Raw genomic sequence first — 15,630 nt, 5'->3', positions numbered from 1 at the left:
TATAGCAGTATCCAGTGGCCATGAGATTAATAATGAAAAATTTCAAATATATGCACACAATACAGGACGACTTTTTGTTGAAACGTATCCTTGGTATAATAAGCCTACCACTTTGCACAAGTTTTTTATTCACGATTTCAGATTTCAGATTTTTTTATCAGTTCTAGTAAAGAATACCCAGATATACAGTAAAAATAATATATGTTCTTGAAAATTACTGTATATGGTGATAATATTGAAATAAATGACGTTTACTACATTTTATACAGGTATATGACGTTATCGACGTTTACACCTTTTTGACAGTCGAAAACCTGAAAATTCGTCATCCCTGGCTGCGGATGATGATGATGTGGATGATTAACTTTAAGATGTATAAAATTCAATGTTTAAGTTATCATATTGTACTCCTTGCACTATATGCCTACACTGATATTTGGCATTACTTAATAAAATTATACTCAAATATACTTAGAAAACATGTTTATTTTAACTTATTTTAATGGTATTAACTGAAAAATAAAGAAAAGTTATTCTAACACAGCTTCCCTGATTTGATCCAAGAAAACATGGTACTCTAACCCACTGTGCGGCGTACCGAATAGCGTGTATCAATTTTACTATAAATCGTTTTCCATAAATTTTCCCCATGTTACGCAGACGACTCTAAATCTGCTCGAATGAAATTAAAGTTAGGATAGGTTGGAGAAAGAGGGAACATTGACATGCAATTGTTAGGATACATATGTACAATATACCCAAAGTGGTGAAGGGTATCATATAGTCGGCCCAGTCCGACTTTACAATTTTCCTTACTGGTTAGGTTTAGAACTTTTTCCCGCCGAAGTGGCTGTAATTTAAAAAACATGTTTGCGAAATTTTCCGAAGTAAGTCCATTACCTCATTTTAAATTGCATTGCCTCATTTTAAATTGGGACGCGACCCATTTCCAGTACTCTGGAATGGCTACATTTTGGCATTCCCGGTGATAGTTTCATGGTTTGGTTTTTCATTGTACCAAATATACATCCTTCTAGTAAGCTATGCTATAGTAAGCATATAAAGTACCCGACCATTTTTTGCGGAAAATTTTCCGAAGTAGGTCCATCTTTTGGCATTACCTTATTATAAATTGGGACGCGACCCATTTGCAGTACTCTGGAATGGCTAGATTTTGGCATTCCGTATTCCCGTATTTCGCATATAAAGTACCCGACCATTTTTTAAGAAAATTTTAATACAATCCACATTGTACAAAAAGTTCTGACCGGTCGAACTTTAAGACAAAAAATATTTTACATCCACCACTTCTTATTAGTATAAAGAATATTTTTAAGTTTCAACATGTTTTCAATTCGCGCCTTAACTTTGATTATCAAAAAAATCCACATAATTTGATTATTCTCAAAATAATAATTTTGTAATCCACGACTTAATCTTGAGTCTGAAAAATATGTATTTTTTAAATTCTCACAATAATGTGAGCCTCAAAGATATATATTTTTTAATTCAGGCTTAAATTTGGAGCCTCAAAAATATTTATTTTAAATCCACCAGTTCTTGTTAGTCTAAAAAACCTTTTTTCATCTATGTCTTCTAGTTAATCACATTTTTTAATCCGCCCGTTTTGATTCTCAATTTTTTTTAACTCCACGTATTTTGATTATTCTCAAAATAATATTTTTTAATCCGCGCCATATTGTTGAATCTCAAAAATATATATTTTACTTAAATGCTTTCCATAATGTGAGCCTCAAAAATATAAAAAAATATATTTTTTTTAATTCCAGCTTTTAAAATATATATATATATATATATATATATTTTTAAATCCACGTCTTATTGTTGAGTATATTTTGAAAACATATTTTTCGAATACATGCTTTATTGTTGAGTCTCAAAAATATATTTAAAAAAAAATCTACTCATTACGAGGACAGTTCGAAATGTTCTTAGTCTGGCACAAAAAGCGCGGTATAAACAGAAAAAGTTAAGTGTTTTGGAAACATCCACCTCTGTTATGAACACATGTTAAATTTTGTTTCAATCTGGCAACTCCTTTATATAGAACAAGGTTTTCAAAAGGCACGCCTTTCTAATTTTTCCATTGTAAAAAATTGCGGATGCGTCTTTTTTGAACACTTCCCTGCAGTAAAGGTAGTCGACTCTACATGGATGAATTTACCGACTACCACAAAAATACATCGACTACCGGTCAAACATGCTTTTCGTTGGCGAATTTTATATGGCGATGGCCGCTTTGGTGATGCCTCACCCTTTTAACTACCATTCGTCGATAAATTCATCGGCAACATTTCGAGTGAGATTTCCTCTTTGACAAATCTCAGTAAAAATATATCATTCATTTTTTTCAATTCAAATTTTTACCACTTTTAAGTAAAAGGGCTGTTTCTATATGAAGGAGTTGCCAGATCGAAACAAAACTTTACATGTGTTCATAACAGAGATGGAAGTTTCCAAAACACAACTATTTTTTTGCTAGGCTAAGAAATTTCCGAACTGCACTCGTAAGGTTACTCTCAATAATATGTTTTTACACCCAAAAAATTATATTTTTAAAAATCTACGTCTTGTGGTTACTCTAAAAAATATGTGTTTTTTATCTATGTTAGGTTATTCTCAAAAATAGTTTTTTTTAACAAATCCACGATTTGTGGCTAATGGTCTCCAACGTATTAAAATACACGCCGTAAAAAACGTGTCGTATTTTTTTTAAGAAATCCACGTCCTAATGTCGAGTGTCAATTTGTAAATTTGAACAAATATAGGTATGTTCCTTAAATTTATATGAGGATTGGTTAATAGTTTTGTAAATTCCTACTGTTTAAAAGGCCAAATCGCCTTTTGTCGCAATTTCTTCTTAAAATGAAAAAACGTGGACTTTTAGCAGGATTTATCCTTAGTAACGTATATTATTTATTGTCCTCTATAATATGAATATTCCTTAAATTAAGACAAAAATATTATTAGCAATGCAGTTTTTTCTTCTTTATTGTTGTACTCATTTACATTTCTTAGTTTCTATTTGTGTCGATAGTATCATTTACTTTTTACCGGTTTCGTCGACTTCGGTTTCTTGACAATGTAATTTCTATAGTAGAAATTCGAAAACAATAAAATCATTAAAATATTTTCGACAAATATAACCCAGAGCCAAAAATTCGGCAGGCCGCAGGTGTTGTGTGTGAGAACAATGAACAGTCTGATGGCAAAGTAGAAGAATTGTACCAGTTGGAATGTTGTCAGTCGCGATTTCCATTTGTTTAGGTCCAAATTCAGTTTGAGCGAGGTTAAGAAGTAATAGAAATACATGACAGCGTGCACCAATGCATTTACATAACCAATAACGGAGATATTGGATGCTATAATATAAAAAGAACATTGTTAGGTTTGTTATTAAATAGATGTTCTTAAAACTAAATTAAAATCTGTAAGGAAAGTATAAAAGTCGGACAGGGCCAGGAGCATTCTTGCTGCACTATTTACATAAGAGCACACATATAGGCGATATATCTAAAACTGTACAGATTTATGCGAAACTTAACAAAAAACGTCATTCGAAACTCGATACGGTACGTTACGCTAAAATTCGTCTAAATCGGTTAAAATTTGATAGAGATTTTTTTTTGCTTTTTAATAAATTACAACCATGTATTTGAATAATGTGCCCAAACACTTCGAAATACCGAATATGGGGTATCGTTATATGGAAGCTGCCCTAAAAGTGGACCAATACAAATAATTGGATCGATGTATCACGTTTTCAATATCAAACATACTAGGCGGAATAGAAATGCACAGTGAGGTACAGTATCCACTTGTTTTTTATATGTGAGCATGCAGGTCCTAACTTTAAATTATTGAAATAAAACAATCAATATTTATATAAACTTGGTGATAGATACATATATCATGTTGAGTATCTGGAATGAACATTTTGAAAAGCTTCTGGTATCAAATAGTGGCAGTGAAGAAGATACCCTTAGAACCAATAAGAGATGACAAATTTAGATTGTATACCACGTAGCCAAGATAAGGTCAATAAACCAGCCGGTACCGATGAATTACCAGCCTAACTATTCAAGATGAGTGGTCAGGAGACAGCTGATTAGTGCAATTTGCCTACAAGGCGATATGTGCCAATTATAGAGGAAAAAGTTTCATTCCCATCGCATATAAAGTGTTATATAGCGCGATGTGTGAACGACTGAAGTCAATGGCCAATGGCATTATTGGACCATACGAATGCGGCTTCCGGCCGGGCAAATCCACCATTGACCAAATTTTCACACTGCGCCAAATCCTTGAAAAGACCCACGAAAAACACATCGACACATTCGACCTATTCGTCGACTATAAAGCCACATTCAACAGTCCTATCCGTTCAGAGGTGTTTAAATCCATGTCGGCATTCGGGATTTCTTTAAAATTTATACGGCAATGTAGATACTTTAAGTGGCACAAGGTCAGCAGTAAATGACCTCTCGGAGCCCTTAAATACCGAACGAGGATTCAGACAAGGTGACAGTGTGTCGTGTGACTTGTATAATATCCTGCTAGAAATTTCATACGAGATGCAAATGTGAAATAATGGGCCGAACATTGCGAGCAGTAACAGCCACCTTTGAACGAATTGACAAGGAGTCTGCCAAAGTGGGACCGGCAAGTAAATGGTGAGAAGACCAAGCTGATGCTATCAACGCCCAAGACGTCCAGTAGACTCAAACTAACTTTAGAACTTGAAAACTGCAGCTTAAAGGTAGTGAACGATTTTATATATCTCGGTACTACCTTAAATAGAACTAGTAACATCAATTTTGAAATCCGGAGGAGAATAGTGTTGGTCAACAGATGTTACAATAATCTGTGTAAGCAACTCAAAAGCAAGGTCACCTCTAGACCAAACTCACACTTTACAAGACGCTGATATCACACGTGCTGTTGTATGGATCTGAAGCAGAGATACTTGCGCAAGCTAATGAGGCAGTTCTCGGAGTGGTTGAGAGAAAAATTCACCGGAAAATCTATGGAACGATCTGCGTCGAAATTGAATATCGTCGTCGAATGAACCATGAGCTATACCACATATTCTCGGACATCGACATAGTCAGGCGGATCGAACTGCAGCGAAAACGTTGGCTATGTCATGTTGTGAGAATCGATGACGATCCCCCCACTCAAAAGGCATATATAAGCGAGACAAGTGATAGCTCACGCAGAAGGGGAAGGTCACGAATGCGATGGAAAAATCAAGTAGAAGACAAAATCTCGGAACATGGCCATTCAAGTTGGATGAGATGAGCACAAAACCGACGCGCTTGGAAATCTTTTTTAGGCTCAGGTTATGGAACAACCGTTCTGTCACAAGCCAGATAAGTAAGTAAAAGATAATTTGAAACAAGGTACTGAAAAAGTGGGATTTGGGACAACGTTTCAATTTTATCAAGATAATAATGTATGAGGAATGTAAGGAGTATTTTGGAGAAAAATATTAGAAGACATAACATCTCAAGCATACCAAGTCTGATAAATGCTTTACAAAGAGAATGCGGAAAAATTCAGACATTTTGGTAAAATCTGACATTTTGGGAAGGTTGCTAGTAACCATAAAAAATCCGTTAAAAAAAACTATTAACTTGGATACCTTTCGCTGTGAGACATCTTTTCCGAATAATGATTTTGGAAGTAAAAATTTACTCCATAAGATTCATTTTTTTTTTATTTTCATCAAAACATTTTATTTAAAATCATCAGATCGCCTTCGTCATGGAAATTTGGTGATGGTCGGCTGATAATAAAGTTTTCTGTCAATTAATGCCCGAAATATCATACAATCATCATCAAAAATTTCCTAGCCGTCAGCGCCACATTTCCGCTCCCTAGTGTGGTAATGGTAATACTAAACAATATCAGAATACCTATATCACCTTTAATATTTACGTATAACAACCTTATCCCGGTACATACGGCCATACAAAATTGGAAGATTTAAAGTTCAACCACTCCTCTTGAATATACTGTCACCTTCTCGGGTCTATGTTCTTCGGGAGTAAATATATACCCCATAGAATGCAAATTTTGCCACTTTTCACACAAAAGTCAGGGTCCATTTCACTCGCTGAATATTGACCGATCTTTATCAAAGTGTATTCTTTGGCCTGATACTCCATGCAAAATTTCGTGATGTTGGGCTCATAATTGTGACCTCTAGAGCCACCAGAAAAACAGACAAAAATAACGTTTTTGGTCCATTTTATCCTCTAAATATTAACCGATCATTACTAAAAACAATAAGGGTCTTCTTTGGCCAGAATATATAATGCAAAATTTCGTGACGATTGGTCCATAACTGTGGCCTGTATCGAGTTTACAAATTATAATGGACAGACGGACGGCACCAAGTGAATACTTTTGACTTTGACTCACTGATTATACCCCATATAATTCACAGTTTGTCACATTTTGACGATTCACCCTATCCTCGATGTATTTCAAATCTATTATTTTTGACAAAGAGCTTTGTATTATAAGAATTCTTACCAAACAAAACATTCATGTATAAAAAGCTACCCCATATCATGGTGGCATGATGGTAGACATGCAACAGCGAAATGTGGCTATATTTTTTGGTTAGCACAAAGAAAAGCTGGAGAAAAGAAGAAGAAAATATGGAATTAATCAAAATTTTATTTGAAATGATTCGAGTCAGTTACTAGTAACTGCTGAAAAAAACTATTATCCAAATAATACTTACCGTATCAATGGTATCTGATATTTTATTAAGAAAATAAAAATATCCATATTTTCGCAATTGCATCGTATCCTCGCTGAAGTCAGTGTAATCGCTGGGCATACAATACCAACTGTATTTACTATGGAATACAAAATGTTTGGTAACCTGCAAATAACATAAAAATGTATTGTATATTTGTATTTAGTAGTTCATTGTCTGACATATATTATTTAGAATATAAATTTATAATTTATACTAAGCTAAGGTGTCTTGCTGCAGTGTGAAATATGAAATAATACAAATACAAAAAAAATATCAATAAAAATCAAGGAGAAAAATAAAAAAACAAAACGTCGCACTTTTTATGCCATCCACTATGCGTTAAGCATTCCAAATACTTAAAATCGGGCGAGGCTTTTATGTGCATTCTCCGTTTTGATAAATTTCCAGCCAGGAGTTTTTATACGCTTTGAGAAAACAAAATTTTAATTTTCAGATACTCAGATTATGAAATTCGGCAAAGTACTCAGGTTAGGAATTCGGCAACTAAACATCATAGCCAGCCTCTGCTAACATAAACGGCAAGCCATTCTTCGGACTATTCAAAACGAAAATATCCGATGAGCACAAGAGGTAATGCATCAGCAAAACGGGGGTCCCTTTATTTCATCTTGCTCATTTTGCATACGAAATAGGTTAAGTAATTTTCACAGGGATAGCCATAATTCGATTATACTGCAAGTGATTTGTTACTAACCCTTTCAGTGTTTTTGTCGAATATATTCGACATTTAAAATTACTCTCTTCCTTTGCAAATTTTCGGTTATCCTAAGTACGGTTACAATTGATGTCTTTGTTTTTGCTGAAAGACAGGCAAAACTGTCCGAGGTTTAAAATAAGAATGGCTTTTTTTCTAAACTCTGTGCCTTCATACGATTTTAAGTACAAAATTTTAGATTTTTATTTCGACAAAAATGTTTTTTTGACACTAAAAGGGTTAACAATGAATTCTGATCGTGTTGATTGTTGTTCTATATGTACTGTGCTTGTCGCCAAGATCCCATTCGCAACACATAATATTCCTGTCAGCATCAACAACAGCCCGTTCGATACTATTTGCACTTTCATTATTATTTTGCTGATTTTACAAACTAATCAAATGAATTCTATTGCTATTCTTAGTAGAGTCCAATCATCTTGCCGGACAGTATAATTTTTATACATGTTAAAGATTATTAAAGTTCTTGAAAACATAAATTTTAATTAATCTATGGAGATCTTTTAATTTATGTGTATATTAGGATGGTACGAAATTAGTAATGTAAAAAAACTTCACTGATATGTCTTCAATACATGAAAGATCTTCTGGGAAGATTTTGCAGAGATATTCAAGGAATGGAAGACTTTCTAAATATCTAGTATTCAGAGAAGTTGGTCTAGACCGAAAACTATAGTAAAGTGTTAAGAAGTGATCAATACACAGAAAACTTCCAATGATCGATATTTTATAATTACAGTTGGAATGTCTACCAGAGGTCTATACTGACTATAGACAAACTTTAACAAAATAGAAGACCTTCCAACGGTCGCCTAAGAAGTATTTTTTTAGATCTGCTAGCTACACATAGGAGATCAACCAGATGTCTTCAATTAAAATACAGGGTCTTTCAGAGGTCTTCAGTAAATATTAGTTTGGGGAAAAATAAATCCGTAAATTGAAGTTGACCGGCATGTTAGCAGTCGTAACATCGCCCAGGAGATACAAATCGACCATAAAACTGTTTTAAACCATTTACACAAAGCTGGATTCAAAAAGGAGCTCGATGTTTGGCTGCCACACCAATTAACAGAAAAAATAGGATGGATCGAATTTCGATTTGCGAAGCCTTGGCCAAACGGAATGAGATAGACCCTTTTCTTAAACAGACGGTGACTGGAAATGAGAAATGGAACACATATGATAACCCTGTGCGAAAACGATCGTGGTCAAAGAGCGGTAAAGCACCTTAAACTGTGGCCAAACCAGGACTAACGGCCAGCACGGTTCTGCTATGCATTTGGTGGGACTGAAAGGGGATTATTTATTATGGGTTGCTTCCATATGGCCAAACGATAAATTCTGATCTCTACTGTCAAGAACTGGACCGTTTGAAGATAGTAAATGACCAGAAACGGCCAGAATTGTCCAACGGGAGAGGTGTCGTGTTCTACCAGAACAACGCTAAGCCACACACATCTACAGTGACTCGCCAGAAACTTTGGGAGCTTGGTTGGGACTTGGCACCAATCGACTATTAATTTTTTCATGCATTGCAAAATTTCTTTAATGATAAAAAATTGTTATCTAGAAAGGATTGTGGTGAGACAGGACTGAGATGAGAGAGGCAATATGAAGTTACCATATGCATGTTTGCTCCAAATCGGACATTCCGAAGCATATTAAATAAAGTCCTATATAACACATAACAAAAAATGGATTTCTTTTTCCCCAACCTAATATTAAGATTTTCGCAGATAAAACATTTTCCAGAGGTTTTCTATAGAGTGAAAATATATGAGGTGACTCCCTTAAGTGTAGATCTTGCTGAGACATTATATTCCGAGGCTACGTCTAAAAAGTAAAACCTTTGCAGCAAAATATGAACCTAACCTAACCAAAATATTTCTAGCCTCCAAGTAAGGGGGATAACAATTTACTTTCATTGGAAAATGTGGCTAAAACCTTCAAAAATTAAAAATTGGACGGAATCTTTAAATGGGATTATTACAAAATGTGGGCCCCATATAGAACATTTTCTTCGCAGAAGTTTGTTACCCACCAAGAATTGGGAGTGCCAATAGCAGTCATTCTATCATGGGCGGAACCTTTATAGGGGAGTAACATGAGAACTTAAACCTATAAATATATATATATATATATATATATATTTAGAAAAGGTAGTTTACACTTCAAGAGGCCGAAATACCAAATTATAACCAATTCTGCCAATTCTGAAGGCTGTAGCAATTCCACCCAAAATTCACACATCGTAATATTTCTTCCAAGCTTAGTTCATGTTCGACGGTAGGGATATTCGGTCCACTGCTTCTGAAGCCTTCTCGCACAAATTGGTCAAAATTTTGCTGAAATTTAATTTTATAATACGAACGGAGTATCCCATTTGAAAAAAATTTTGCACAATAGATCAAGTCCAAAGATGGGACCGATTGTTCTACTCCTTCTGGCTTTCAATATTTAAAAATCCAATATCAGGCGAATGAAATGTCCAAAGTGAACCAAACTTTCTTCGATCTTTACCAAGCCTAGAACAAGTCCAAAGATTGGATCCATTGGTCCACTCTTTCTGGTACCTCCACCACAAATTATAAATATTTTTATATTTATAAATCCAATATACGGCGAATGAAATGTCTGATGTGAACCAAATTTTGGGCAACCTATTATATTTATCAAGCCTACATTAAGTCCGAAGATGGGACCGCCTCCACTCCTTCTGGTACCTCCCCCACAAAAGATCAATATATTTTAAACTTATCAATTTAATCTGAAGTTCTGAATAACCGATTTGATCAACATTAAATCCGAAACCTCCTTGATAAAAATATATACCTTATATAAAGTGAATAATGAAACCTGTTTTACTTGTTTTGTTTGTTTTACTTGTTTTGGGATATCATTGGGTAGGAATTCTCCTTACTAAAAGTTATTAATATTGGTCCACGTTTCAGGGTAGACCGCATATAACGTTACCTGAAAAATTTCCGTATTCTGGGAAGTTTGGACAAATTTTAATTTGTAGTAACATCTCTGCTATAATTGGCCCAAGATATGGTTTAACGCAGCCCCCATTATTCGGTCGACACTTATGTATAGCCTCAACGAATGTTCTAGCCCCTATATAGGTATTTTTGATGATTCTAGACGCATTTTCCTACCACACCTTACGCAACTTTATTGGGTAAAAAAAACTGCACAGAACATTTTCAACATAAATGCATGCTTATACATAGCCCTCGTGTCAAGATCAATCGTTGTAGTCCCATTTTTCAATCTAAGTATTCCCAGTTGGCTATTTAGCAATTTGCTAAGTCCTGATTTTACGTATTTCAAAAGTGTACTGGAGGGTATTTAAAGTGGAGGTTATTTAAAGTTCGTCACGACAGCTTTTCTGCCAGAAGTTGCGTATTTGGTGGAATTCAAGCGTCATAGTGTGATTTATTTATATTTGACTGAAAACCCACAAGTGGCTATCGTAAGAGAACTCCAGAATTTAAATGTGAAATCTTTTGTGTCTCGTACCATCGCTCGTTCTCCAATTAGATGAGATTGTTAAAAATAAATATCGAAAATTCTTGTAGTTATGTCCTCAGAATGCTAAATAACAACACAAATGGATATTTTTTGTACCACAGTGTGGTATAAAATCAACGATTACAACCTTTGAAAATTATGAAAAACCTTAAATAACACCAATATTTATATCGTTCAGAATATCCAACTCTCCTATTCCTTTTGGAGCTCCACCATTGATTCACATAATCCAAGGTAATAGATCAAATGGTAATTTTGCTGTAAATATGACATTTTCAGATCCAGGACCTCACGACTTTTTAAGGACACCACTCCTTGAAAAAAAAAAACTTTTAATAACTGAGTTTGTATATGTTATGATCATAAGACCCGACGAAATAACCAGATTTTAAATAGACTTTAAAAAAATCTCTCACTTACCCTTATAAAAACATAAGCATTGAATACGACTTGTGCCAGATTATATAACGAAATAAGCCATCGTATATTATAGGGTTTCCGTTTGGCCATAAAGGCTGGACCAATTTTCTTAACGAATAATACATAGACAACAATTATGCCAATTACTGCTGCATAGCTGTTACATAATGGCAAATCTGCTGTGCGAGGATCTAAAAGAATATATTTTTTGAAAATCACAAAAATATTTTAAAATTGTATTTAAAATATGTTGTTGTTTTACCTCTTCCACCCGCTGTTTGGAAATGTTCTTTAAGTTCATTGTATAGATAGGAAATCATGACGAACGCAACGATTATGATTATCCAAAAATTATGCTATACGCGCGATTTCCAGACAACGTGCACGTCAACGACACAACACGACACAACAATTGTAAATGAGCAACTAAAAAGCGAAATTGTCAATTTGTATTATTTATTTTCTTAGGATTTCGTGTTTCTATATTGTTCTTCTTCTTCTTGACATTTACGTTTCGAAATCAAAAGGTATTCCATGCGAATGCAATTCAATATCATTTCCATCCAGTGTCATTATATAAAATATAAATATTTATATATTTTTCAATACAAACAACGAAAACAAAATATTATTTTTTACTTAAGACATACATACGTCACGTGTTGGCGGGACAAACAAGCATGGCTATATAGTCTACTTTTTTATTGACACGCATTTTGTTGTTGAAACATTTTCTAACAACACTGTACAACAATTTCGAAAATATATAATGTAGACAGTGTAAAAATACGTGTATAACGCCATGTTTGAAAATTGTAAGTCAGTTTGTAATGAATGAATATTGTAAATAACCATGACCTTAGACATTTTATTGTTTGTTTTGTTTTTGGTATGATTTTACCCCAAAAACAAAGTAATATGATTAGATGCGATGGAAGTTTTTACAAACATATTTGATGAATGTTTTTTATTTTAATTCGTTGAACATACATGCACAACAAGTTTTATATTAAACTATTTGTTTTATGGAAAAAAATATAAGAGTACGAGGAGACAAAACTCTCAATTCCCAACATCGAGAACATAAGCCAGCCTCTGTCACGCCTGCTGTTCACAATTGTACTGGATGAAATAATTAATTAAATCTGCTTTTAGAAAATAAGTATACTTACTTAGATGTCTTGTGCCAGAACATTTATTACATAAACCGAGCTTAAAAAATGCTTCCAATCGCGTCGGTCTTGTGCGCAGCTCTTCTTTCCATCGAATTCTGACCTTCCCCTTCTGTGTGAACCATCAGTTAGCTCGATTTTATACCGATTTCCGAGAATAGATGGTACAACTCATTCATTCTACGACAAGATTCACCGTCGTCGCAGATCGGTCTACAGATCTTTCGGAAAATTTTTCTCTCAAACACTCCAAGATCAGATCCATACAAAAGCACGGGTAGTATCAGCGTCTTGTAGAGTGTGAGTTTGGTCTGGCCCGAAGTATCCTTGTTGCTAAACTGCATACTTATCTGTTGGCCAATACGATTCTTTTCCGAATTTCAAAACTGATGTCATTAGTTTTATTTATGAAGGTACCAAGGTATATAAAATCGTCCACTACTTCGAAGCTGTAGTTTTCAAGTTCAACAGTTGGTCCGAGAGTTTTGGACGTCTAGCGCGTTGATACCATCAGCTTGGTCTTATCGCCGTTTACTGCCAGACCCACTCGATTTATTCATAGGAGGCCGCTCTCAATGTTCGACCCATTATGTCGATGTCATCGGCGTATGCGAGTAGCAAGTGTTGTTTGGTTTATGACCTTTTCCAGCAGGATGTTAAAAATATCACACGACAAACTGTTACCTTGTATGAATCCTAGTTCGGTATTAAAGGTAGGTCCTTTCCGACTTTAACTGCTGATCTTGTGCCAGTTAAAGTTATCTTGCATAGCCGTATTAATTTTGGAGGAATGCCAAACGCAAACACGGCTTTAAATATCTCTGAACAGATAAGTACAGATCGAGTACGGCTTTATAGTCGACAATAATGCCATCGACCCTTGACTTCAGTCGTTCACACAGCACGCTGGATAGCAATTTATATGCGATGGGAAGGAGACATATCGTCTTGTCTCCTTTTTGTGCACGGGACACAGGATGCTGATTTGTACACAGGATGCCAAATTGTACTAATCAGTTGGTGCATGCTTCTGATCAGCGTCTGACCACCGACTGACTTCAATAGTTCGGCTGGTAATCCATCGGCATCTGCTGCTCTATTATTCTTCAGCCGACTAATTGATATTCTGATCTCGTCTTGGCAAGGTGGTATATAATCTATACCGTCATCTCTAATTGGTTCTGGGATATCTTATTCGCCGTTACTATTTGATACCAGAAGCTTTGCAAAATGCTCCTTCCAGAACCTCAACACACTGTCTTTATCTGTCACCAGGTTTCTTTCTTCATCTCTACAGGAAGTTGTGCCTACACCAAAGCATATGGCAACAGCCATACTAATCATAAATTTCCGTTCACTTAAATCCAAATCGTACCATATTTAACACGAGATTGCCGAAAGCGGTCATTTTGACTGCTTTTCAATTACAAAAACAACTGTGCATATAATGTCACTTTTTTAAATTTGGTGAATTTTTGTACCACATACAATTACGTTTATTATTGTATAGTGATTATACCATTTAGTACTTTTCGTACTCATAAGTACAGATTTTCTAAGCTACCGCAATCCTACACTCCAACAGTCTTTTTAATTCCAAACTTGTTTTCCACATATATATGATTTTTTGAAAGCTACCTCAATCCTATACTCAAATAATTAATACTTTCAGGATTCCATATCTATACACTCTACTAAATGCAATAGTGTTTCAGAAATTTCTAAAAAAATCAACCGCCATTAATTATAATTTCAATAAATTCCAATATTGTCATAATAATAAATATTAATATTCAATATTTACATTATTGGCGAACTTTTCAACAAAATCGTGTGTTTGTTATATAACATTGACGAACGCTTCATAATATTTCTATTCTACTACAAGAATATTCGACAAAAACATTTTCATTCATACATTGGCAATACTGTTCATTTCATACGTTCTAGAAATAAATGACAAGCATTGATTTTAAAGAAGCCATAGTTTTAGTTTCAAAATTGTTTCGACAGCAAATTTTTTTTTGTGATATGATCTAATTGCCGCTGAACACTACAATAAATGGATTTATCGAACATAGTATCCCCTCTGAAAGTTATCAATTGGAGTGATATGTGGCATTGAAAACTGGTTTTCATACATTTTAAAAGATAAGTTATTTACTTATTTATTTTACAAAACTTACTTACTTAGCTGGCTTGTGACAGAACAACGAGCTTAAAAAAGATTTCCAGATGCGTCAGCAGCTCTTCCAGTATGAAATACCATGTTGCGAAATGTTTGGTGTCCACTCTATCCTTCCATTGAATTCGTGTCCCCCCCGATCTCCCCATCGAATTCGTGGCCTCCCCATTCTGCGTGAACCATTAGTTGGCTCGCTTTTATATGCCTTTTGTGCTGGGGCATCCTTATCCATTCTCACAATATGACCTATCCAACGTAGTCACAAAAACTCGATACGTCAGACTATGTCGATGTCCGAGAATATATGGTACAACTCATGACGATATTCACTGTCGACGCAGATCGCCCCCTAGATCATTCAAAGAAATGTTATCTCAATCACCCCAAGAGCTGACTCATCTGCTTGAGCAAATGCCCGTGTTTCAGATCCATATAACAACACAGGTAGTATCAGCGTCTTGCAGAGTGTGATTCTGGTCTGGCGAGAGGTAGTATCAGCGTTGGCCAACAATATCCTTCTCCTGAGTTCAATTGTTCACTACCTCGAAGCTGTACTTTTCAAGTTCCACAGTTGTGCCGAGTCTACTGGATGTCTTGCGCGTTGACACAATCATTTTGGCAGACTCATTCTCAATTCTTTCAAAGGTGGCTGTTACTGCTCGCAATGTTTGAACCATTATGTCCATGTCGTCGGTTTTTTTGTGTACAGAGTGTCATTTATGTCCACATTTGCATCTCGTATGACATTTTTCAGCAGGTCGTTGAAAAGGTCTCGCGACAAACTTTG

The 15,630-nt window shown here is 35.0% G+C and overlaps 1 protein-coding gene across 1 annotated transcript; it reads right to left on the bottom strand.

The window, feature by feature from the left end:
• Nucleotides 1–3,060: 3,060 nt before the first annotated feature.
• On the bottom strand, nt 3,061–11,806 carry LOC133333782 (elongation of very long chain fatty acids protein AAEL008004-like). The gene is made up of 5 exons (XM_061542072.1): nt 11,749–11,806; nt 11,487–11,677; nt 6,776–6,919; nt 6,562–6,667; nt 3,061–3,383 (listed from the first exon to the last, which is right to left on the bottom strand). Exons 1-5 carry the CDS (start codon nt 11,804–11,806, stop codon nt 3,061–3,063), a joined length of 822 nt encoding a protein of 273 aa, XP_061398056.1.
• Between the last annotated feature and the right edge of the window lie 3,824 nt (nt 11,807–15,630).

Source organism: Musca vetustissima, unplaced genomic scaffold, assembly GCF_032173495.1.
Source record: "Musca vetustissima isolate MV318-11 ecotype Yass unplaced genomic scaffold, APGP_CSIRO_Mvet_v1 utg43672, whole genome shotgun sequence".
In the NCBI taxonomy this organism is placed as follows: Eukaryota; Metazoa; Arthropoda; class Insecta; order Diptera; family Muscidae; genus Musca; species Musca vetustissima.
The sequence above is the reverse complement of the archived record's forward strand: the minus strand, read 5'-3'. Positions and strand labels throughout refer to the sequence as shown.

Excerpts from the sequence above, each read along its gene's own strand:
- LOC133333782 (XM_061542072.1), bottom strand. The coding sequence starts at position 11,806 with ATGATTTCCTATCTATACAATGAACTTAAAGAACATTTCCAAACAGCG. Across the intron at positions 6,920-11,486 it reads ATGCTTATGTTTTTATAAGG|GTTACCAAACATTTTGTATT; the intron begins GTAAGTGAGAGA and ends TGTTATTTGCAG. Across the intron at positions 6,668-6,775 it reads TATCAGATACCATTGATACG|CTTTTCTTTGTGCTAACCAA; the intron begins GTAAGTATTATT and ends TCTTTTCTCCAG.